General features: G+C 45.2%; 1 protein-coding gene across 1 annotated transcript in view; it reads right to left on the minus strand.

The window, feature by feature from the left end:
- The window catches only part of GALNTL6 (polypeptide N-acetylgalactosaminyltransferase like 6), a 1,282,336-nt gene that overhangs the window by 7,029 nt on the left and 1,249,240 nt on the right, over positions 1-26,067 (minus strand). The window contains exons 10-11 of the mRNA XM_024130813.1: positions 16,989-17,105; positions 8,327-8,476 (exon numbers count right to left, since the gene is read on the minus strand). Coding sequence (XP_023986581.1) covers positions 8,327-8,476; positions 16,989-17,105 — 267 coding nt within the window. The remainder of the gene's footprint in view (positions 1-8,326; positions 8,477-16,988; positions 17,106-26,067) is intronic.

Consider the following 26,067-nt stretch of genomic DNA (forward strand, 5'->3'; position numbering starts at 1 on the left):
AAAACTGAACGAACTTTTTGGCCAACCCAATAGATATATCCATTCTTGTTCAGATTCTTTTCCTCACTTGCCTAAATCCTACTCATCTTTTAGGTCTCCATTTAAAAGCTACTGTGTCAGAGCAGCCTTGCGTACCTCTCTGACCCGGGTAGAGCCCAGTGTCCCGTTCCCATATTATCCTGTACACTTAATGTATTCAATTTAAAAATCTGTCTGCTTCCCCACTAGACTGAAAACTCCAAGAGCAGAGAAAACCCATCTGTTCCATATCTTGTTTCCATCTGTCCATAGCTGTTCATCTCCCCTCAGTAAACCTGCCAGCAGTCACGTCAACATAATAATAGCTGCTATTTATCGAGTATGTATTTATGTGCCTCTTAGTGTTAAATGTTCTACCCAGATCTTCTCATTTTATCTACTTCATCCACATAAGCAACCTGAAGAGAGAGTGAATGTGGACAACAGGAAGCCAGGTTCGTCTGTTTATTTAACAAATGCTAATTCAGCACCTACTAAGTGCCAAGCAGTGTTTGAGGTACTGAGGATACTGCATGAAAGAAAGCAGAGAAAAATCCCTGCTCTTGTGGAATTTACATTCTAATATTTAGCGACTGTTAAATAGCTAAAATAGTGTAGGAAGGCGACTAGACAGCCTATCGTTTCCTCTACGTAAACTTACTAGGAGAGCTAAAGTCAAATCAGGAGAAGTTTTTCGGGTACCTAAGAGACTGATAGCTGACACTCATTGAACTCTTATTAAGTGCCGTATCCTAGGTGCATTTAGCTTTTATTTCATCATCACAATAATCTTCTAAGGTAGATACTGTTATTATTGCCATTTGATAAATGAGGAAACAGAAGCACAGTGTAAGGAAGTTTCCCAAGATCCCAGAGCTAGGACCACCGCGGAGCCAGAACTCAAATCCCAGGTCCCTCAGGGTCCAGGCCCTGTGCTCTCGGCCTCAGCCTGTCTCACCACCGTCTTCTTCTTCTCTTTTTTTTTTTTTTTTTTTTAATTTTTTGGCCATGCTGCACAACATGTGAGATCTCAGTTCCCTGACCAGGGATCGAACCTTCACCCCTTGCATTGGAAGCGTGGAGTCTTAACCACTGGACCGCCAGGGAAGGCCCTCACCCCCCTTCTTAGCCGAGCCAACTAGCAGTCCTGCTGCAGACCCACACATGCTCAGTAGGGAAGAACTGTCCTCCTTAGCAAATACTAATTTCAAATTTGTATAGTTCCGATTACCAAGATCCTTTAAAGTTTGACAATCTCGATCTTGACAGGCATTCAGTTCAGGAAGTCTTTGTCCATATGTTAGAGCCTGAGATAGAATGTGATGAAATCTTTTTACTAGTGACCAGAGGGTGGCAGTGCAGCCTGTTAGGTAAAATGGTAACCAGCAGCGATATGGCTAAGGTACCCAGATATGGCAAAAGTTCAAAGCACGTGACGATGAAGTGACTTCAGCTGGATTAGACGCACAGACAGAAACAGGATGGGAAGGCAATGCTGCTGAAAATGTAGCTTCTTTGCAGGGGTGTATGTACCCCCTCCCGGGAGTTAACCTCCCTCATCTTTGAATTGTCAAGTTGCACTGAAGATCACAACTTCTCAGGGTACAGTGCTCATGTCTCCTATTGTGTCTCCTATTATTTTCAGAGTATAGGGTATGATGTAGACATTGTGCATCTGGTTTTCAGCAAGACGTTTGAAAATCCCCCTTTGTTTTCCCGTGGGTAAGCTGGAGAAATGTGGGCTAGAAGATAATTCACCATTAGGTGAATTTGTATCTGGTTGAGTGACTGCACCCGATGGGCCTGTGTCTCCTCTATCATAGGATGGAGGGCTCGGTTCTGGGCCTTGTTGATTGGGATCAACAGCTTAGATGAGGGCCTGAGTGCCCGCTACTTTGCCCTAACTCACGGCTGGAGTAAAACTAGTTCACCTAGTTTTAAGCTGTTTAATAAGCTGGATCAAAGAGTCGAAATCCAGGCTGGGGTAAATCTCGTGAGGGGGAATTTAATAGAAACCAGTGGATGGCTACCCAAGTATAAAAGGTGAACTGTACAGGTGGAAGACTACAGAGACGTATCTGTGTAGCAAAGCAAGAGTGGTTTTTTTTTTTTAAATACTGAAAGCTCATTAAGAGGCCAAGTATGTGAAGTTAAGGCAGAAAATCAATCAACTCAAGCTAATTCAACAGGCATCTACTGCTCATAACAAAGGGGTGCTAGAAACTCATTCTATTCTTTGGTTAAACACACCTAGAATACTGTGTTCCCTTTCGGGCAACACGCCACCCTCTAGGACCATCTGGAGTGTGTTAAGAATCTGTGTCCAGGAGGCTGAGGTAGGTCCCAATGAAGTTATCTGAAGAGCAATGGCAGGAAATTGGGCCATGTAATTGGAAGTAAGGGGTAAAGATCAGACCAGCATCGTTCAAGGGTCTGGAATCTGTCTTGACCGAAACGGATGAAATTTAATCTGTGTGGTACCAAGAGTCTTAGAGCTTTCTAATACTTGGCACTGTCCAGAAATGAAGGGGCTGATCAGGGATAGTGTGACTGTCTAAGTATGACCACAAACCCAGGATTCTGTAGTGGGGCTTCACTTATCAGAACCAGAGTCGAATTTCACGTCTTTTAATTAAACTCTGTTTCCTCATTTTAGGTCCTAAATCAATAGCAAACCGGAATGATTTAAAAATAACAACCTTGTGGCCATCCATCTGGCATCTTCGTGGACCAGCAGGATTTTATGAGCTGAGAGGCTAAAGCCCTGGCACGTAACATAAGGTACCATAAATAGTCAGATGTGGGCACACGCCAAGAATTCCACCCATTCACTTTTTAAAGTACTGTGACTGTTTCACTGTTATCAGTTTAGCCTGACAGGTGTCTTTTTATCTGTATTTTTAAGCCCTTTCTTATGGAAGTTAAACTATAAGGACACCCCAGAGAGCAACTCAGAAAAGTGACGTAAACCTTTCACCTTTGGACTTTGGGGAGGCTGTGAACGTGGTTCTGAGACCAAAAGATGTGCTAAGTTTTATCCAGCGTGGCTTGGGCTTCCTGGAGGGGATCGCATCAGTGATTGAGCCCATTTAATGAATACTTATTTACGAATGTCTACGTAGTAGATATTAAGCAGGCCATACAGAAATACAAGAAAAAGTTCCTGCGCTCAGATAATTAACATCTGTAAGGGGAGACTAACCACGCATAATACAATGTTCTAAGTACAAAGGAGGGAACAAAATGGTACAGGAATACAAGCAGAGGGGCAATTCCAACTACAGTAGGAGGGAAGGGTAGGGTAAGGAAAGTAGGTAAAAACTGGAACTAGAAAAGTGATTCTCCATCTGGCTGCCCATCAGAACCTTTTAGGAGCTTTTAAAAGATACCAATACCCAGGCTTCTCTTTCTAGAGCATCAATCTATCCTTATACAGCACACTACACTAATAATTGCATTTTTGTAATGTTTGGGTACCTGGCACTTTTATAGTGTTTGATACTTGTTCTTTTTCTTCTTCAACTTTTTCTTGGCTATTCTTGGCCCTTTCATTTCCATGTAAATTTCAGAATCAGCTCATCAATGTCCACAAATAAACCTGCTGGGGTTTGATTGGTTTTGCATGAAATGTAAACATCTGCTTGAGAACGGATATCTTCACAATATTGTCTTCTTATCCTTGAACATGCTAGCTTTCCTTTGTATTTTTAAAAGTTCCTCTTAGTGGTGTTTCGTAGTTTTCTGTATAAAGGCCTTGTACATCTGTTGTGAGAGTTATTCCTAATTATTTGATACTTTTTATGGTGACCTAATGGAATAAGTTTAGACTTTCATTTTCCAGTTTTTTGTTGCTGGCATACAGACCCTTGATTGTCTTATATTTACCTTGTATCCAGGACTATGCTGAATGTACTTACTAACTTGAATAGTTTAGATGTATAACCTTTGGATTTTTTTATGTACACAACTATGTCCTCTGTGAGTAGACTGTTTTATTTCTTCCTTTCTGTTTCTTATACCTTTTTTTTTTTTTTTTTTTTTTTGTGGTATGCGGGTCTCCCTCTGCCGTGGCCTCTCCCGCCGCGGAGCACAGGCTCCGGACGTGCAGGCCCAGCGGCCACGGCCCACGGGCCCAGCCGCTCCGCGGCACGTGGGATCCTCCCGGACCGGGGCGCGAACCCGGTTCCCCTGCATCGGCAGGCGGACGCGCAACCACTGCGCCACCAGGGAAGCCCTCTTATACCTTTGAATTTCTTTATCTTGCCTGATGGATCTGGGAAGGCCCCCTGCCCCGTGCAATGTTGGATAGAAGTGACGGTAGCAGACATTATATTTTATTCCCAGTCTCCAGAAGGAAGTTGAAACATTTCACCACTAAGACTGATAGTTATGGGGCTTTGGTTCTTATTAGGTTAAGTCTGTCTATCAGTTTACTTTCTGTATGGCTAAGACTTATTAGTCAGAGGGTTAAAAACTTAAGGATTCATAAATAGACCATGCATGTAAGGCCCCTCGACTTATGACAAGGGTGCCACTTCCCTGCAGTGGGAAAAATGATTTTTTTAAGTAAATGATGATTGATCAAGAATATAAATATGAAACAAACAGCCCCATTTTACATTGTAAACAAAAACTATTCCAGGGAATATATACCACAATGCAGAAGATTAAACAACAAAGCTTCCAAAGATGACTTAGAATAATACTACCTTCTTGACTTTGATGTGGGCCAAGATTTCCTAAACAGGACACAGAAAACACTAAATCAGAAAGAACAGCTCTTCATCAAGGAGACAGAAAAGGCCAGAAACTGACTGGAGTAAGATATTTACAAATAACCAACGAAGCACTATACCTAGATATACCAAAAACTCTTCAAAATCTGTAAAAAAAAAAAAAGGAAAGAAAAGAAAAAGAAAAGTCAGACAACCCATGTGAAAACATGGTCAACAAGAAACCAACCGTGCCAGGTGTTGGTGAAGATGGGAGGGTCTGGCCCCAGGATTTCAGTGCCTGCTGACCTGACCTCCTGAAGCTGGCCCCTGTATCTCGCTCCAGGGCCTCTGTTCTCTGGGCTCTAGAACAGCTCCGTCTGTAAGAGCAGCAGCCCAGAGGTGTCAGGAATAAACACCCCCCAGGAGCAGCCGTAAGCCAAGACTGACTGTACTTGTCACCCACGTGGATGGAAATTCGATCATATGCTCAGAAACGTTGCTGGAAGTTTTCCATGGTTTATCTCACTGAATTACTGTCTCTGTTTTATTGACGTGGAAGTTGAAAATCACACATGTGAAATAACTCGCTCAAGATCACATTACAGTTCCAGGATGAATTAGAATGTCTTAGGCCAGACAAGCCACCGTGACGTTGACCAGATTGTAAAGAGGCAGGGTGAGAATTTGGGGAGAAGGCACTTCATCTTCTCAGCGGGAAACCAAGTAACGTATAAACCAGAGGGATGCAATGACCAGCTCTTGTGGGCACCCCTCTGACTTCAGGATGGACGGGGGGGTTCGGGGGGAGGAGGGCGGTGGCAGGGTGGCCCTTTAAGGGAGGCTTTGCAGTAATCCGGGACTGAGACGGGAAGGGCTGCAGTTGGGGCTGCTGCGGCCACAGGGACGGCAAGGAGAGGGAGGGGTTCACACGTCTTAGAGACCAACTAGATGTAGTGGGTTAAGGAGGCAGCAGGACAGTTTCTTGCCTCAGATGTCGTTCTGAGTGTCGGCTGGTGATTTGAATATTTTTACTGAGGTCTCTTCTGCGAGTCATTGTTCTTGTAGCCGGGGTCCCCCTGGTGGTGAAAGAAACCAAAAATGGGATTTCTTACCCTGGGTACCTGCTACGAGGGGAGATGGCTGGGCGGGAGCCTAGTTACACGACCCTAGGATAGGGATTCCTTCCTTTTCTCGTGGAGGCAGAGAGCCACATAGAAAAATAACTGAGAGCCAGGGGGCGGAGGGTCAGGGAGGGGGGTCCACTTCTAAGCTGGGTAAGTTTCTGGGGTTGTCATACACAGCATGGGGGCTACAGTCAATAACTCTGTATCGTATACTAGAAAGCTGCTAAGAGAGTAGATCTTAACAGTTCTACCTACACACACACACACACACACACACACACACACACACACACACACACACACCCAGAACTCTGTACAGTGATGCATTTGTTAACTATACTTGTGGTGGTCCTTTCTCAGTTCATAGGTATATCAAATCGTTACGTTGTATACCTTAAACTTACACAATGTTGTGTGTCAGTTATATCTCGGTAAAGCTGGGGGGAAAGGGGAAAATCTTCCTGAAGAAAAAAAGAAGGCCAACAAGCTCTGAGAGCTGATGGGTGCTGAGAGGTCAGAAGTCAGAAAACGGGGCCGACAGCGCCCTGCCCCACTCAGGCAATGCCTCCAAACAGACAAGGCAGCAGCCACCAGAGGGACTTCTCTCTCTGTGCCTCGGGAAGAGCCCTTGGAATAGACAAGGGACTTCTTTCTCAAACAGGTACTTTCTCAAACCTTGGAACAGGCCTGAATCATCACCTCAGATGAGCTATTTCAGAAACTTTCCTTTTAGGCCTTGGGCCTGTTCCCGATGACGTATAAATCGTGCTTTGCTGTATAACCACCCGGTGAGGGTAACCAGGGTCACATGAGGCCAGGTCTGAGCAAAGAGCCCAGCACAGCTGTGCCTGGCGGAGCCCTGTACTTTCTTGGCTTAACTGGGCCTTATGGCGTGCTTTGTCTCTCATGCTGTAAGCAGTGATGAGAAACGGTCCGCTCCGTGGCGACCAACAGCACGCGGGGCGAATGGCAGATCAGGTATTTCATCCATGTGCCCTGAAGGTAACTTCCTAACGGTCAGCATATAACCATCAAAACAAAACAAAACACTTCTTTCTTGCACCACGCACGGACTGTATTATACTGAATAGCAAAAGGGTTTGGCAAGATTAATCATTTCTGATATATCTCACAAGGAAAACAGGGAGGTTTTCCTCTTGTCTGATTTCCCCCCATCACCCCGTATCATATCGGATGCCATCTTCTTATTAGCTCCTTTGATTTTAAATTATTTTTTAAGAGGATATAACAACTGGTGTTTTGTACTTTTCCCACAACCTGCCAGATGTTGGCAGGGGTGGGTGGCTGTGTGCGGAATAAACTTGTACAAATGAGTCTGCCTTTGAGTGTAATTTTCGGTGCCCACCTCTAAGAGGGAGATGCCAGAAAGCTGACTGAGGGAACAGGTACCAAAACCAGTGGTCCCAATATTGATTCTCTGCAGACCCTTCCCTTCAGCTCTCTGTGATTTCAGGGGATACTGACTTCACCTCAGCCAAGGCTGGCTAACACTCCCAATTCAAGGGGTGGGTGGAACATTTTCCTTACAGTCTGGGGTGAGGCTGAATCAGTCCAGAGTGTGAAAAGGCAAACAGAGGGCATCTTCCACCTGGCCGGGGAGGCCCCCAGCAATTCTACACACTTGAGGGGCAGAATGGAACTTATCAGTTCTTGCTAATTGACAGCCGAGTCCTGCCTTAGAAACCAAAGAAGCGGAGAAAAAAAACTGTCTTCTAAAAAGCTATCGGAAGATAACTTAATGAAAATATTTTAAAATATTTAATTGCTCTTTATTCTTTACTTAAATGCTCAACTCAATAAAATATGATTTTATATTTAGTTTTGAACTATTTTTTCTAGCGATAAATGTTACCCTTCTAATTCTTGAAACTTTTAAATTCCCCAAATAAGGTCTCCTTTGCTCTACTCGGGCAGGATTTTGGCCAGATTAAACATGGGTCTTTCTATATAAAGGTTGCAACAATTAGATCTACATGAATATATTAGTATTTGTGTAAATGTAATCGTCTTAACCCAAAGAGCTCCCAAGCGAATGAACCTGAGATGCATAATCAGTAAAGAGATGTGGTAATCTGTGTGTGTGTGAATTGGTGTCGTGAAAAACTCTACGTGTGCACATTTGTTTGCAGGGCATATGGCCCCTGCGTTTGGGAGCCATCTGGGTTGAGACCAGGCCCTTCCCGTGTAGGGCTAGTGTCCTGCCTCAAAGCCGTGTGCAGTCATAACTGACTGTGCTGGGTGTGCACGTGGCCAGCAAAGCCAAAGCAATGCCCCTTCCTACACACTCTGTCTTTCCCCTCGTCTTTGCTGTGGTCTCCAAATGCACGAACCAAATGGCCAGGTAACAATTTAAATCAAAACAATGTGTTAAAACCAAAAACCTTTGCGTTAGAAAACCTTAAGCAGGGCAGTTGGAGAGCTCCCTGACCGCAGCGAGCTGGCCCTTACCTTTCGATGTCCCCAGAGCTGGTTCCCCTTCATGCCGTGACAGTCATACAGAGTGACCGGGCTGCTATGGGAGATGGCGTCGAAGCAGAATTTTCGGGTGTGCAGGGGCTCACCAGGCCGAATATCTTCTCTCCAACCAAAGGTGAAGAGCTAACAAAGCAACAATAGCAGAAAAGCTACAGTGAGTTGAATTTGGAGAGATTTGGAAGCAGGGGGAGGTATGTCTTTTAGCTACGAAGAACTCCTGCTTCGTGATTTACAAGAAAAGAACGATGTCTCAGCATAATAGGGGCACTGAAAAAGGCAAGGATGCTAATTCTCTGTAGCAACACCAGAAGCACTTTTGGCCCAGCCTGGCCAAAAAACCAAATGAAGTGTTTCCGGTTAGACAGACAGAGAGAGGGAGACAGAGGGACAGAGAGAGGGAGAAACTTTTTAATGACGCTCTTTACCTTCTTCATTTAGATTAAAAAAAAGTAGTGGGTTAAATGCTACACAGTTAGCCTAAATGAGCAGATTAACTGAGAAAAGACCAGGAGTAGGGTTGAACTGGATGGATGCCAGCCACTTGAAAATTTTGATTTAAATGAAAGCTAAGCTTGATGAAGTAAAGAATAGGCAAATTGATTTCCTGGAGCTGGTAAGAGTAATCCTGCTGGGCAGTGTAGAAAGTTTTGGACTGTGGCTCCCAGTAAGAGATACAGTTTGCAAACACACATGGATCCCCTTTTCCCCAACTGAAAATGGAAATTTCATGAAATATTTGTCCTCAATGCATTTAGTAGACTCTGATATTCCATCCAAACTTTTCCTGTCTTAGTCTATTCTATTCCATCCATCCATTCTATTATTTTATTTTATTTTTAATTTAATTTAATTAATATGTTTACTTTTGGCTGTGCTGGGTCTTCGTTGCTGTGCGCCGGCTTTCTCTTGTTGCGGCGAGCGGGGGCTACTCTTCGTTGTGGTGCGCGGGCTTCTCATTGCAGTGGCTTCTCTTGTTGTGGAGCACGGGCTCTAGGGCGCGAGGGCTTCAGTAGTTGTGGCACGTGGGCTCAGGAGTTGTGGCGCACGGGCTTAGTTGCTCCACGGCATGTGGGATCTTCCTGGACCAGGGATCGAACCCACCTCCCCTGCATTGACAGGCGGATTCTTAACCACTGTGCCACCAGGGAAGTCCCCATTCTATTATTTTAAAAATGTGACTTATGGATGCACAAAAATTGATTTTACATTGTATTAAATTGAAAAAACAACACTTCTGTAAGGAAAGGGTATTTTTTTTGGAGTTTGAGCTGGATAACCATTTGAGGGGCTCAGTACGAGAAATCCTTAAGTAAGTGGGAAAATGGACTAGATCAGCCCTAGGATTTCTTCCAATTCTAACATCTCAATGTCAGGAGACTCTGTGGATGTAAAAACAAGCACAGTGCTGAGCTATAAGCAGACAATACACTCGGCTCTGTCAAGCTGCAGATTACCGCAGTTTGGGGGTCCTACCTGGGTAAGAAAATGCAGAGAATCTGGCAAAATTCCAGGGATGGCTAACAAAAACAGTTAAATGGTGGGGAAACTGCAGAAAACTTGAAAAAAGCTGGGTTAAGTGGTCTGAAGAAAATCGGAAAGAACTGATCTAAATCAGACATATGACGCCTACTGTCTGAGTTGTGGCGAGAGATTGCATTCTGTTTCCCTGGGAGACACGACAAAATAGGATGTTTTAAATAGAGGAAGGTGTTTTAGGTTAGGCATTTGAAATAGATTCATGAAGAGGAATCGTGTGGTCTCTTCCCCTAGATTCACTGTTGTTGTTTTAATATGATTGTGGACTGAGGCATTTTTAGATTCATTCAAACCCTACGCAGGGGAGTCATTTCTCAAGGAAAAGTGTCTGTTCAGCTATTTCTGGTTTTGATCACTCCTTTCAAATCAGGACCTACCGCTCCCTTGGTTTTTGAGATACTGTGCTCCTGTGTTATCCTAGAACTCTGTCCTGCCCATGTCCCGTTTCTATCTGTCCCTTCAATGCAGGTCCAGCTCAGGGGTCCTCAGATCCCATCCTTGCACCTTCCCTGGTTGGTCTCACACTTGCTCAGTTTAACTCTCGCTGGCACGTGGATAACTCATCATCTGTGTTATGTCCAACCCTGTGTAGGATTTCCCTCCTACGTGTCCTGTGGACATCCCAAAGTCACCACATCCTGAGTTCCATTGATTTCCTTCCCTTCTAAACCTGTTTCTGCTCCTGTGTTTTGTTTTAGTTCATCACATCATTCAGCTTCTCAACCTGGGAGTCCGTTGTCTTTATGTCCTTGGTCTCCCTCATCATCTTCATCTACTCCATCACCAAGTCTCACCACTTTTGTCTTCTAAGTATTACAGGAGGTGGTCCCTTCCCCTCTGTCTCCACCACCTTTGCTCTCAATGTTTCTTGTCTGGACTCTTGAAATGACCTTCTAATTGCTTTCTTTCCCACCTTCCTCTTCTGGTTCCTTCATATCTGTTTTCTATTAAATTGAAGTATAGCTGATTTACGACTTTGTGTTAGTTTCAGGTGTACAGCACGGTGATTCATTTATACATATATATATCTATTCTTTTTCAGATTCTTTTCCCTTATAGGTTATTATAAAATATTGAGTATACTTCCCTGTTGGTTAGCTATTTTATATATAGTAGTGTGTATATGTTAATTCCAAACTCCTAATTTATCCCTCCCCTGCCTTTCCCCTTTGGTACCATGAATTTGTTTTTTATGTCTGTGGGTCTATCTCTGTTTGTACCTAAGTTCATTTGTATCATTTTTTTTAGATTCCACATACAAGTGATATCATATGATATTTGTCTTTCTCTGGCTTACTTCACTTAGTATGATTATCTCCAGGTCCATTCATGTTGCTGCAAATGGCATTATTTCATTCTGTTTTTTATGGCTGAGTAGTATTCCATTGTATATATGTACCACATCTTGTTTATCCATTCCTCTGTCGATGGACAGTTAGGTGGCTTCCATGTCTTGGCTATTGTAAATACTTCTGCAGTGAACATCGGGGTGCATGTATCTTTTCGAATTAGAGTGTAAAATACCCATATGACCATGTTACCTCTTAACCTGAAATCTCACCATATTTTCACATAACCCTTAGAGAATGAAGTTCAAACTCTTTAACACATAAAGAACTTTCCACGATCTGGACTTTGCCATGTTTTCCAGCTGCATCCCTTTCCCTTTAGTTTATGTTCTATCAACAATAAAAGATTTATAAGTTGCTAAGAGAGTAGATCATAAAAGTTCTCACCACAGGAAAAAAATTCTGTATGTTTGGTGATGAATGTTATCTAGACTTACTGGGGTGATCATTTCACAATAGATACAAATATCGAGTCAATATGTTGTATTACTGAAACTAATATAAAACTGTATGTGAATTATACCTCAGTTTTAAAAAACTGTAGTTCCTTGCACTAATCAGGTGGTATGTATTTCCCCTTCAGTGACTTTGTTCACAGGAGCCCCTCTGGTTGGAAGGCCCACATTCACTGGCCAACCTAGTTACTGCTCAGCAGTCCTTTAAGGTTAGGTTCAGGTGTCCACTCGCTAAGAAGCCTTCTCTTTGAACCCCTCCCTTCCTCCCTCCCATCCCCCACCTTATTTCTCATGATTGTCCGATTATGTTTCCGTATCCCTCACTAGACCGTGAGACCCGTAATGGCAGGAACCACATCTTCTTCATCTTTGTGTTTCCAGCACCCAGAACAATTCATGACATTTAATTAATGTCCAATAAAATTTCTATTGAATAAGTAAAAACTCACACTCATTATATTAACAGAAATTGCATTGGGATAACTGTCAAGAGGAATTAATAATTAGTCTTTTCAGGTTCCCAAATGAATTTGTGTTGTTTGTGTCTAATTACAACAATATTTTTTTTGAGCTTTCAATTTCAATGATTCTAGGCTCAGATACCTATTATTAGGTAATTATGTCCTGGCCTGTACACCTGTCATTGCTTAAATCTTTATGTTATTTAAATATCACAACCCCTGGGTACCATAAGCAGTGCAACCCGCGCAGGAACCGGTGGTCTTGATGGTTTATCGATTTTCTGCTTTGTCTCGTTTCCTCTTTTTGGTTTTTATACATGTAAAAGCCAGAGCTGAAGGGCTCTGTCATCATCACCCAGTTGGGGACAATTGGCCTGCAGAAGTGCAAGGACCGGCCACCGGCACACTTCGGGAGTCCAGGCTTGTGTACGCCTCTGTAGACAGTCTTTTCTTACTTTTTACTTTCTTTCTGTTTCCTTTCCTTACTTTTTATTAAATAGATGAGTCAAGTCCAAAAGAATACCTGCGTGAAAGCAAACGGGCACATTTGTCTCTCAGCTGATTTATTCATCTGCTGTCACAATTACATCTCAGGGCACCCTCGGGTGACTTTTAGTTCTTGTTTCCAGGCTTGTTATTCGGGTGCAGTAATCATTCTCAGCTGTGCAGACTGATCATCAGCTTGTAGGGCTTCAGTGTTTGAGGCATTAGTATTATTATTATTATCACCCGGTGCTTACTTTCCTGCGTCCCGGGAGACGCGTCTTCGGATTATAAAAACGGCTTTATTCTTCTGCACCTGCCATTAGCTAAGATTTCTCTCTCTCGTGTCTTTGAAATGCTGTCTCCTGCCACATAGCTTATCCTAATGGTAGTGAGGAACCAATCAGGCACCGAGCGTCTCATTCCTTAGGCCCACGTGCCCCTGTGCAATCGTGCCAAAGCAGAAACAGACAGACATCATGCACGTATTTGATGGTTTGCAAACCCTTGGGCTGCTCCTTGCTGACAAGAAGTATTCAGATTTTATTCAGGTTCCCTGCACAATACCTCCTGATTTTTTTTCAACCTCACATTCCTCAGCCTTGGAGTAAATTGATGTTCATTTATCCACTTTCCTCTTTGAAGTGATACTTTAAAACGGATTCGGAATGATACGTAAGTCATCCTTCTTGGTGTGTGTAACATTGCCTGAGTCTGTATTGTGTTATGCGAGCAAGCTCACAAGCCTCGCTGCTGCACGTAAATTTATTATCTCAATGCTGCTACCTGACCTGAGAAGATGGAAACTATTTTTCTCTCTGTGATGAGTTAGATTTTATCGCATTGGCGTGTGGTTGGTAGAGGTCTGAGCTACTGCGTGTTTCTCCTTGTGGTTTGGCACCCTCGGTCCTGAGGCTGACACTGCATATCCATCAGCCGTCCTGTACCAGGTGCACTGATCCGCCTCCGTCTCTGCACATCTCTGTCCAGCTCCGGGCAGGGCAACATCCTCAGCAGGACGGAGACTCCCCTGCAGGCTTCCTCCCAGCGCAGGTCAGGGCTGCCCCCTGGCACCGAAGACTCCCCACTCCCCACCTTTCCATCAGACTCCTAACAGCACATGGGGAGTGTTCTTTCCAGACCTCACACACAGTCCTATGAAGGCTTTTCTTCTTCTTTTCTTTCTTGGTCCCCATAGGAAACTGAGAGCCAGCTCTCGGAGCTGCGGTGATATGCCTCGACAGAGGGCTGGAAAATGAGCTGCACGCTCCCTTCCTGCAGGGAAGCCTCAGTCATCCCCCTCTTCTGTGACAAAAGCCTTTTTCTTACCAGGTGCTTCCACAGACTCTCTTTAACTCCCCACGGAACTATTTTGTTTATTCATTTGTGTTTTATTTTTGCCATTAAAAAAAATCATTCCAGCTCTAATAAGTGCCCCTTTCGTGTTCTTTGAATGCTTTTGAATCAGAAAGAGTGCCTATAATTTTCCTGTCCTGATATTCTTTTCTCCTCTGGGAATTTTCATCTAAATGTAGAAGAATGAGTCCTAATTTTTAGAAGTCATTGAGTAATATATCGAAAAAAGCGAACAGTTAACTACTGGAAAACGAAGCAGCTTGGGATGATTGAACCTCCACGTCAGTATACGGTGATACGTATTTCAGATATGATTGAGTTTACCTCCTTTCAACCTTGTTGCATTGCCCTGTTTTCAGAAGTCTCTAGAGGCTGGAAATCTCTTTCACGAGCTGTAGTAACTGATCTTTCGTTCCTCTTAGATAGTTGTCTGCTTGTCTGGTGCTGCCCTCTGGTGACTATTTCTGGAATTACACGCCATAGCTTTTTGCAGTTTAGCTTGGGGTGGGGCGGGGTCGGGGAGGAACTGAACCAAAAAAATTTAAATGTATGCAGTGTAGCTGGTTTTCTTTACATTTACGTGCAGCCGTCAAACTAAATCTGCAGGCCAGAGCGTATTTCATTCTAGCACATTCCAGGGGATGGAGTTGTTCAACCTGATCCAGGCATTCAGGTACGCATCCTTCGTATCAGCCAGCTGGATAGGTGTGTCTCTTGGTTGGGCTGAATAGAGACGGCAGAGTGAACTTTAACCCAACAGATACGGATTTTCCTTATGGCATTCTCCTTTTTCTTTAAAAAAGAAATATCCTTTCCCACCCTAGATGCCAGCCTTACTGACTGGCCTTGAAGCCTTCTCTTTTGTTCCCAGGCTGCAGTCTGAATTGCTTCTTGGGGGAAACAGGCTGGCACCGTCCACCGCGCTGGTCACATCCCCGTGGTGCTTTTAGAAAGGGACAGAGGATGGAGTAGGCCGTCAGCTTCCACGGATATTCCACGCCCCCCAGTGACCCTCGAGCTGCAGGGCCTTCTTTAAAACCCATCTGATACGTGTCTACACGTGCAGGGTGTATTTGAGTGAGTGAGACGTAGTATTTGATGTTTGGCAGCTGCCTTGGGCGGCGGGAGGTTTCTAGTTCGGGGCTGGTATAAAGCGATCTGCGCGGAAGGTTGTGAGAAGGAAGAAGACAAAGTATATTTGCTCTGCACCTCCTACCTGCGCAAGGTGCTGGGACATCACGGACGATATTGATTCTCACAATAACCCTGTCCGTGAGGTGGGTGTTACTGTCCCTGTGTAAAGGGGGAGGGACTGTGGCCTCGAAAGATACAACGATTTCACAAGGACGCACAGGTTAAACTGGCTGGGATCTAGGTTGGCCTGACCGAAGGCCCATGATCCTTCTAGAAGACCACGAGGCTGCGGGAGAAGAGGACAAGGACCGGGTCCCCCGCCGGGGAGGGGTGGTGTTGGGTTAGGGGTTGTTTGGGTGGGCTCTGGGCTGTGCCGTGGGCTTGGTCTGCTGCTGCCGTTTTCCTGCATCAGCGGCTCTGCGCTGTACTGCAGGCCGGGGGGATGAGGGTGCTTGGCGGAGAGGGGGCGGAGAGGGGCCGACAGGCCGAGTCGGCACACCCAGACCACTCGTGGAGAACCCAGGCTGGGGGACGGGGAGCTTCACTGACTCGATGTTCAAGATGGACACTTGAGGAACAGCTGGAGGAGAGAACGAATGCCTTACTGGAGACTGCTTGCCTACTCTTGGTTTTCATAAGAGAAGCATTGTGGACAATTCTGGGAGACAAGGCATAAACCCAACACAGGATCTTGAACCTGAGATGTATCCTTTTGTGGGGGGGGGCGCGTAGGGTGGGGTGGAGGGGTTTTCACTCTATCTGTACATTTTTTTCTTCTAAAAAACATGGCAATAGCTGTAGATACTCGTTCAATCCGTGTGATGAGTACACCAGGGTGTGCCGTAATTTTTTTATAGTTTCCTATTTGAAATATTTTATAATTTAATATTCAGATAATAAAAACGGGCAGACATAATTCTACCCACCGTCTCTCCTCTTTTACAGGTGACACAGTGTGAGGAAAGCCCCTTTCAAGGGTGTTTCAAAGAGGGTCAGGGATCATACCTCACTTAGTAAACTGAGTTGCTCTGAAATGTTTTTCAAGCAGAAGCAATAAATAGTCTTAAAGCCTCCCCCGAAGGCCATGCTGGGGTGTTATTGCCGCCACGTGATCCTTTGTGTGTAAGATTACAAACTGCTGCTACGGACGAGAGGTGTATGTAAAGTAGTCTTTTCAGTAAACAGCCAGAGCGGGAAAATAAGATTAGAGAAGGTCACAAAAACTTACAGAATAACCGAGAATCTTTCAGTAAAACCATGAAATTTGCTTGGGAGAGTTACGTAGCACTCTACAAGCTTTTCATGGTTTGAAAACTACCATTCTGGGAAAGGAAATAGAAGGTTAGGGTCACGATCAACATCTCTACCACCCTTTCTGTTATTCTTAGCTTTTTAAAAGCATGGTCTATGTTTTGCCACCCTTTTATTTTATTTATTTTTAGTATTTATTTTATCTATTTATCTGGTTGCGCCGGGTCTCAGTTGCGGCCGGTGGGCTCCTTAGTTGTGGCACATGTGCTCCTTGGCTGTGGCATGCGAACTCTGAGCTGCTCCGCGGCATGCGGGATCTAGTTCCCCGACCAGGGATCGAACCCGGGCGCCCTGCATTGGGAGCGTGCTTAACCACTGCATCACCAGGGAAGTCCCCCTTTCTGTTATTTAAAGCATATTTTTATACATGATCTCAATTAACGATCACCACTGTTCTGAGAAGAAATGGAAGCAAAGAAGTGAAGTGATTCCCTTGACTGCAGAGCTGGGTGGTGACCTGTCAGGGCCTCACCCAGGTCCCACCTAGAGGTTTGTTCCCACACTTCCCCCCGTCCCCCGGCCTGCCTCAGCCCCTCCCCCCATGACGCACCTGCTCATGAGACCACGTCCTCTCAGAACCGTCCTTGACACAGACGTCCAGCCTCAGCTCGGTCCCCGTGGCTCCGTGCTTGCTGTCCACGCAGAGATTTGCTGCCACGTTTCGAAGCTGTGGAAAGAAGACAGGATGAGGATGGGCTGTTTTTCATTGTACCCCTGGTTCCTGACAATCCTGGCGGAGATTCGGTATTTTTTTTGTGTTTTGATTACATGATGATTGAATGATGCCTTAAATTTATATGCAATTTATGGAGAGAAATCAGAGAATTAACTATAACATTGCCCAGTCTACGTGTAAAAGAACATGGGAAGACTGAACAGCAAAACCTCAGCCAGGCAGTGTGTGAAGCTGCGACCCAGGTGCACGGACGTGGAGTTCAAGACTTCTGTACGATGGGAGATTTTTCTTTTTCAGGTAGTTCTTGAACTTGGAACTGGTTATCTTCCTGCTTCAAAGCATCTTCTCCCTTCACCGCCTTAGCTGGGAGACCTCCGCTATGAGGCAGGTGGTGCAGATAAAAGCTGTGAGGAAGAGAGATCACTGTGCAAGAATGTGGCCACCTGACGTCCCCAGCGGCCCGGGATGGTCTTTGTCTGCACCTGTCATCCTGGTTTAGCATTTCTCCTGGATGATAAATTAACGCCATCCTAGAGTATTAGCAAAAGAGGGAGGATACTACTATCAGTGTAATCCTCTACTGGATGAAGTTTCTCTACATCACGTCTGGACTTTGAAAAGTTGCAGAATGAGAAAAAAACACTCATAATTCTTAGCAAGTATTTTGTTAACATGGATGTAAAGAACTGAACAGTTGCGGGTGGGAAAAGGGTGAAAAATATCAACAGCAGAAACAGCAATGGAAAAAGTCTGGTTGCAGACACACCCCCACGTCAAATCTTCCCGCGTGAAGCTTCCACCAATCTTCCTGTTGGCATCAGAACCACATCCTGTTGCAGAGCTGGGCAATGTCTATACTTTGTTACTGAGGTGTGTCTGCTTAGATAAGCTCGAGGATCGCAATCCTTTCCAGCCTTTGTAGAGTCCTGGATTATAATAATCCCTTTAGGTGCCACTAAGAATGGAAACAAGAACGGGATGTACTCAAGTGATCGTTTTAGTCACAGTTCTTTCACCCAGAATGAGGAGATAAGGAGTCTCTCCAGGATGGAAGGATGCCTGAGTGGGGCCTGATCCTCCTGGGATGGGGCGATGAGGCAGAGAGGAGGTTGTCATGTGATGTACGGGGTATCACGAATGGAATAAGTGATGTCTGGATGGGGTGTGGTAGAGAGAGCTGTTTCATTTCCACTTCCTTTAGGAGTAGAGGCTGGTATAGTGTCATTCAGGAGGGAATCAATGTGCTGGATACCAGTGTCCTTATCCACGGAATTTGGCAACAGCTGGGGTTTGTCTTCTGCTACTGGACCACTATTCTCGGGGTGTCTGTCCCCGATGACAGGGGATGTGAAATAATGGGGGACACAGGGCAACGGTTCTGAACCTACTTTGGCCTACGGACCTCTCCGAGAATCCAAGGAGAGCTATGGACACTCTTGCAAAAACAAGTGGACAAACGGTAAGTGGACACACACAAGCACTTTTCTATTCACTTTCCTGGGCGCCATAGACTCCACATTTGAAGTTGAAAGAGGGAAAATGTTTGCCACCCCCCAATCCCCCCTCCCCGCTTGCAAATGAATTGACTCTGTCCTCTTAGTCTCGTGGGCGATCGTGAAGGACAGGGGATGAACTGGGTCGTGTCGGGGAGCACCCCAGTCATTCTCACCTCCTTCACCTCTTCTCCACCTCCTCAGTCAAGCACCAGGGAGGAATTTTACCGTGGAATTTGGGGAGCCACGCTTAAAATAGGCCTTTTGTGGACTCAGTTCCCGGGTGTGTGATCCAGTTTATTTGGTGAAAGAGAAGCACCCTGAGGGGCAGAAGTCTGAGCTTGCATCTCTCTCCAGAGGCCAGCATCCGTCGGCGCCCGTCTGATCTTATCTGGGGCCAGGGTGTTGGTTTCTAAAGCTGCTCCCCCCAGGGCTGCCGGAGAGAACTCTGGACAGAGCTCTCTCTTTACTCTTGGCCACTGAATTCACAGACTCACTCTTCTTAGAGAACCAGTATCAATGGATGCTAAAGGCACCTTCAGGGCACTCTTGTTCCCTCTCCTGAGTCGAGGAGCTCTGATCCACGGGGAGGGAAAAGCAGCTGCTATCGGTTTATGGCCTCACGCGGCCGCAGAGGGACCAGCTGCACGGGCTCTGCTCTTGGAAGAGAAGGACTCGGGGAAGAAGAGGACTTGGAGCAGCCAGGGATGCCGGGCAGTGTACCTGCCAGACCTGCCCAAGGATCTGCACCAAAGCCATCGGAGGGCCTCTTTCTGTTTCTAAATGCTATGAGCGTGAAAGGGCTCTGGCAGGGGTAGAGAAAACCGTTTTCTAAACTCTTGAATGTTCCTTTCTTTTTTTAATGAGAAAATTTTTTTTAACTTTTTATTTTACATTGCAGTGTAGTTGATTAACAATGTTGTGTTAGTTTCAGGGGTACAGCAAAGCGATTCAGTTGTACATATACATGTATCTATTCTTTTTCAAATTCTTCTTTCATTTAGGTTGTTACGTAATATTGAGGAGAGTTCCCTGTGCTATACGGTAGGTCCTTGTGGGTTATCCATTTTAAATATAGTGTGTATGTGTCAACGAGAAAGCTTTTGAATATGCACCCTCAAATAAGTGTAAAATTACTGATAAATTATATCCATAATTCCTGTCCTTGAATGTTCTAAATTCTCACACAAATGGCATCTGTGTAGACAATGGGATAAATGGCTGCAGAAACCAAATTTCAAGTTTCCAAGCCATAATTGTCCACATCTGTGTAGATTTCAGCCCATCATTCTGCCGGAGAAGGGATGCGGAGAGCTCCCTAAAGGGCAAGGCAGGCACCTGGACTCAGGGCTCATCAGGCCAGCCTCACCTGCTGCTGTTTTCATTCCCACCTCTTCAGCCAGAATGCACATCCCATCCTCGGCTCATAAGCACAGCTCTGTCATAATAAACAGAGGAGTAAAATCCCAACAGAATGGACCCTAATACTTGCTTATCCATTTGAATAAAGTTTGCTTTCTAAAAAGTTTTCTTTCTAAAAAAAGTAGACAAGAAAAAACACAAATGATTTGGACTTTTTCACCATGGGCTCTGTATCTGTGGCTGAAGGAAAAGCAGTTCACAGGCAAAGACACGCCCAGATCTAGGACAAGGACACTGAATTCATCAATGCAGAGCAGGGAATTCTCCTGTTCTGTTCCCCTGACCTCCCGCACCGGGACTCGGCAGCGCTAAAATTGCACCAGGGAATCTGAGAGACACGGGGCAGGACTAGAAAGTGAGGTGGTGCTTGACTAGGAACGGGTGGGAAGCAGGAGGAAAATGGGGCAAAAGGGACTCAAGGTGTATGACAGGAGTACAGAGATCGTCTGTTGGACAAGGATTAGGAACAGGTCCGGAAGACAGTGAAGGATTTCTTAGGTCTGCAAGAGACGTCAGGCTCAGCTGGAACCTTGGCTTTTCCTCCCCAACACGAGAGGTTTTATAAAAGAGGCACAGGTGGGGCTTCCCTGGTGGCGCAGTGGTTGAGGGTCCGCCTGCCGATGCAGGGGACGCGGGTTCGCGCCCCGGTCCGGGAGGATCCCACGTGCCGTGGAGCGGCTGGGCCCGTGAGCCGTGGCCGCTGAGCCTGCGCGTCCGGAGCCTGTGCTCCGCAACGGGAGAGGCCGCAACAGTGAGAGGCCCGCCTACCGCAAAAAAAAAAAAAACCAAACCAAAACAAAAAAAAAAGAGGCACAGGAGAAGGGGCGTGTGAAATAAATGTCGAGGTGGCTGATAGGTAATTCAGTTGGTTGTCGAAGAGAGACTCGCCTCAGCTCAACAAACGCTAGAGCATGGTTTGCTATCCTTTCGCCCCCCCATAGACTTGGGGTGTTTTAAGTAAGAAGTGGTACGTTCGTGACTCAATTCAACAAACGTTAGGTACCTGGTATGTCCCAGCCACTATGCTAGATAGTGGTATACAGTGAAAAATAAAAAAAGGATTTGTGGGTGAAATGGTGAAGGGGGTCAATAGGTATAGACTTCCAGGGGACTTCCCTGGCGGTCCAGTGGTTAAGACTCCCAGCTTCCAATGCAGGGGGCGCGGGCTCGATCCCTGGCCGGGATCCCACATGCCGCGCGGCCCCCCACCCCCACAAAAAATGCTAAAAAGAGGTACAGACTTCCAGTTATAAAATAAATAAGTCCTGGGGATGTGATGTACAGCACGGTCAGGATACTTCACCGTACTGTGTTGTATATTTGAAAGCTGCTAAGACAGGAGGTCTGAAATGCTTTCATCACAAGAAAATTAGTCACTCTGTGGTGACAGATGTTAACTAGACTTATCGTGGTGATCATTTTGTAATATGTACAAATATCAAATCATTATGTGGACACCTGAAAGTAATATGTTACAGGTCAATTATATCTCAGTTTAAAAAATTCATAAAAATAAACTCGAATTCAACCCTCCAAAAATCTGTCCCCTTCTTTGAAAGCATGCCTAGTCCCTTGTGATCCAGAAAGTCCTGACGCATCAGGACCAATGATTCCTGAACCCCCTCTGGCATGGTGTCCTCCCTGGGCGGGGCATGTCTGGGGGAGATGAAGACCCCCGGGTGGGGTCAGGGTCCTCAAGACCGTGAAGACAGCTGCAGAGACGTCCATCATTTTATTGATGGGCTCCAAAAGCTGGTCCTTAGTGATGCTCCTTCCTATGGACAACATTTCTTCAAATCCCAGAGTTCTGTTGGTGACCATTATTTTTTCATTCTTGGAAAACTGTGACCTTTTTGGTGCCCACGGCATGCTGTAGCACCGAGAGGGCTTCGCAGGCGTCTCAGCTGCCAATACACCTGATGGGGCCAATTTTCTTTCAGGGTCTTGCAGCTTTGATTGAATTTGACTAGTAAAGCGGGGAAACGATTTCTCTTCTGAGAGCCCATAAACCTTTTAATTTTTTTCAATTCAGCTTTTATTGAGGTATAATTGACATATAAAATTAGATATTTATTTATTTTATTAGTTTTTAAAATTTATTTTTGGCTGCATCGGGTCTTCGTTGCTGCCGCGCGCGGGCTTTCTCTAGGTGCGGCGAGCGGGGGCTGCTCTTCGTTGCGGTGCGCGGGCTTCTCATTGCGGTGGCTTCTCCTGTTGCGGGGCACGGGCTCTAGGGCACGTGGGCTTCAGTAGTTGTGGCGCACGGGCTCACTAGTTGTGGCGCACGGGCTTAGTTGCTCTGCAGCATGAGGGATCTTTCCAGACCAGGGCTGGAACCCGTGTCCCCTGCATTGGCAGGCGGATTCTTAACCACTGCGCCACCAGGGAAGTCCTAAAATTAGATATTTAAAGTATGCATTGTGGTGAGTGAATATACGTTTACTTTGTGAAGGGATTCTCCTTATTTAGTTAATTAACACAGCCATCACCTCACATATTTATCTTTTCTTTTTGTAAGAACATTCAAGTCCTCCCTGCTTAGCTTGTTTCAATTGTACAATTCGGTGTTATCAACTACAGTCAGTGCGTTTTACGTTAGATCCTCAGACTTTGTTCGCCTTATTCCTGCCTTGAATGTGTGCTGCATTCTACTCACAACCAGGCCCAGCACGCGTTACAAGGGACCCCACTAGCGTTTAACAGTTACTTCTTTTTGAATCGCTACCACCTGATTCACATGACTGACCTCCCTACGTACTTGCCCGGCCCCAGCTGGTGATTGTTCTAACCTTGAGATCAGAACGTCTCCACCATGATACCTCATCCAATGGGAGGGAAGGGGTGTGCTCCTCTGCTGGTTTCCCCGGTAACCGACGAGCTCACCTGACATCGATCCCCCTATAACTGGGTTTCCCCCTGCCCCTGGGAGCCAAGACTGCCTCCCTGTCCTGCCCGCCGTCCACCGTTCACAGTGGGGAGTGGCCCCAGGACCCTGCCTCAGACGTGTAAGCTCCCCTATGCATTAACCACTGATGCCTCTGTCGCTGACTCCGGGCTCTTCCTTCCGTCTTAAAGCTGGGCAAGTACAGGCCTTGTAGGCCTGCGGGGTGCAGCCCAACATTTGGTGGAGCAGCCAGGAGACGGAGGAAACGCCCGTGAGCACCGAGATGTCGGGAAGTTAGGACGGGGAATGGAAAGTTTTGGGGCCGACCACTAACACGTGGGGCCTGAAAGTTTTGGGGGTAACCCTGGGGTGGCCGTCCACTAGTATCGGGGTCTTGCAGTGGCTGTCCTTGATGAATGGGGGCCGCCGAGAGAGTACAGAGAACTCCTAGACACCCCTACGGCTGTTGCAGAGATATTGGCCACAGCTGTGGGCTGGCCATTGCCTTTTATATTAAGAAAGGCCACGGCGGCTGAGCTAAGGGCCGAGGCGAAGGTTAACTTGAATGCTGATTCCTGTTCCTCCTCAAGTGAGGTGTGCGCCTGTGTGTGAACGATATGGATTATTCTCTATTCCTGTTATTTGTTTAAACCGAATCGGCTATTTAGGAACTAAAAAAAAGCCGTGAAAATGGCCAAAATGGGAAGCTTTTGACATTCTAAAACAGTTTTTTGCTTATGCTGTTAGAGGAATTTGGCTTTCTAGGTGGAATTGGTATTTCTCTCCCTGTGCCTTTTGAGCTATAAATGATCTACCTGGGCTCTCAGGAACTTTAATCCCTGAGAGTGAAGACAAAAAAGAGAGGCCTTTTAAGCTGTAGCAGGAAAACTGTGAGATCTCTGTGTCTGTAGAGACATATGCATGTCTATGTGTACCTTAATAAATATGAGGTGTCTCTGCTTCTAGATGGCGTTGCCAAGATTGGTTTGTGGATGAGCTCTGTTTATTTGCTTAAAAGAAATTACAAGCTTATATGAATTCTCAGACATAGAATGAATTTCAGGTTCATGTGATCTGGGAAATATTCAGTACTGAATTGATATCTGTTATTGAAGCTACTGAAGCTTGTTGGTTTGATTGATATAGACATGTTTTTAGAGTCATCAGTGTTAAGTATAATACTTCTGTTGTACCTAGGTTTACTGGAGGTCAAATAAGACCTTATTACATCTGTTGCAAAGTTGTCAGCAAGGAAAATAACTTGATATGATGAAACTTAAATGTAAATGAGATAAGAGCTTTTAGGTAAACTCTATAGGAATAATTATGTTTTGGGAATGTCTGTCTAAAATAGTCCCTCCAGATTTTGCTAACTTGAAACTAAACTAAGTTAAATAAGGAGAATTCATTGACTATCTGGGTCATTTCAAATGGGATAAAATATTAGAAGATTAATTGCTGGGTGAGTCTAAGTTTACCAACCTCTGCCTTCCTGGGAGAGGAAGACTAAAGCGTAAATTATCCAATCAGGAAATGCCGGTATGACAAACAGTTCACATTTACTTGCTTCTTGGTTTTTGGTTGGTTCATTTCCTTTGAATATATACCCAGAAGTGGGATTGCTGGATCATCGGAGTGCCACACATTTTTGATTACTGTAACTTTGTGTTGCGTTTTGAAATCAGGAAGTGTGAGTCCTCCAACTTTGTTCTTCTTCTTCAAGGTTGTTTTGACTATTTAGGATTCTTCAGATTCCATATGAACTTCAGAATGAGTTTTTCTATTGCTGCAAAAAAAGCCCTTGGAGTTTTGATAGGGATTACCTGTAGATTTCTTTGAGTAGTGTTGCCATAGTATTTTTCGGTAGTATTAACAATATTGTCTTCTAATCCATGGACATTTATTTAGATCTTTTAAAATTTCTTTCAGTAATGTTTGTATATGTCTTTTGCCCTGTTGGTTAAATTTATTCTTACATGTATTTATTTTTAGAAAGAAATAATAATGTACATAGGAGTATAGATTCTGGAATTAGACTACCTGGGTTTAGAGTTTGATGTCACCATTTACTAGCTGTGGGCCTTTAGGCAACTTATTTAGCTTCTTTTTGCCTCAGTTTACTCTTCTGTAAAATGAAGATAATAATAATGATACATGATAAACTTGATGTGATGATTAAATGAGATTATACGTAAAAGGTGCTTGCATTGGTGTCTGGTTCATACTAATTGCTCCATAAATGTTAGCTTTATTGTAGTACTAGCAGAAGCAGTATTTGGATGCATAGAAAAATGAGGCTGGAGGGTAGATTGGTGCCATTTTGGGAAGGTCGCAAATACCAAGATAAGCAATGTAGACCTTGTGCTGTTGGCAGAGAGAATTATTAGAAGTTTTTGAGAAGAAAGTCTTATTTTAGGCAGTCAATTCTGGTGTTAATGGGAAAGAGAGATGAAGAGCAATGCTGTTGCGAGCATAGGCATCAGTTCTAATCGATAATGAGAATCTGAACTCTGGTAGAGGTGGTGATAGAACGTATCCAAAGAATGTATATGTATTCAAAGGGAGAGGTGTACTGCAGACACATTTCTTTTTCAGAGAACGTTTGCAGGTCTTGACAATCGTTTGCTTGTGGATAATGAAGATGTGCTGAGTTTGAGGTGTCTCGGTGACATCCATACATAGACAGTCTGAAGTTTGGGAGAGAGGTCAGTGTAAGAAATTCAGATTTGGAAATCATCCACTACGCCGATTGTTAAGACATTGCCTCTCAACTCCACACCTACCCCCTCTGCCTTGCTTTGTGGTACTCAGGGTGGACCCTGTAGACATTTTCCTCGCACCGGTTACAACTGTAGGCTTTACTAATGGAAGGTTCAGAGCAGGAGGAAGGCTCTTCCTTCTGTGCCCTGTGTGCCCTGTTTTCCCATGTGTATCAGCACGTGGGCGTGTGGGGTGGGGCAGAAGGAAGCGGCCTCACCTGAGAGGTCCTCATGGATTCGCGGGGGCTCCTGCCTCCTGCAGGTGTCCTCACCACCACCTGGCGGGGCTGTTTGCAGCAGCCATACCTGGCAAAGGAGGCCTGACCTTCCTCCTTGCTGTGGGAGGGGGTGAGGAGGCGGGGGAGGGGGAGGGGAGGAGCGGGGGGGAGGGGGAA

This window comes from Physeter macrocephalus, chromosome 9 (genome assembly GCF_002837175.3).
Source record: "Physeter macrocephalus isolate SW-GA chromosome 9, ASM283717v5, whole genome shotgun sequence".
Classification (NCBI taxonomy): Eukaryota; Metazoa; Chordata; class Mammalia; order Artiodactyla; family Physeteridae; genus Physeter; species Physeter macrocephalus.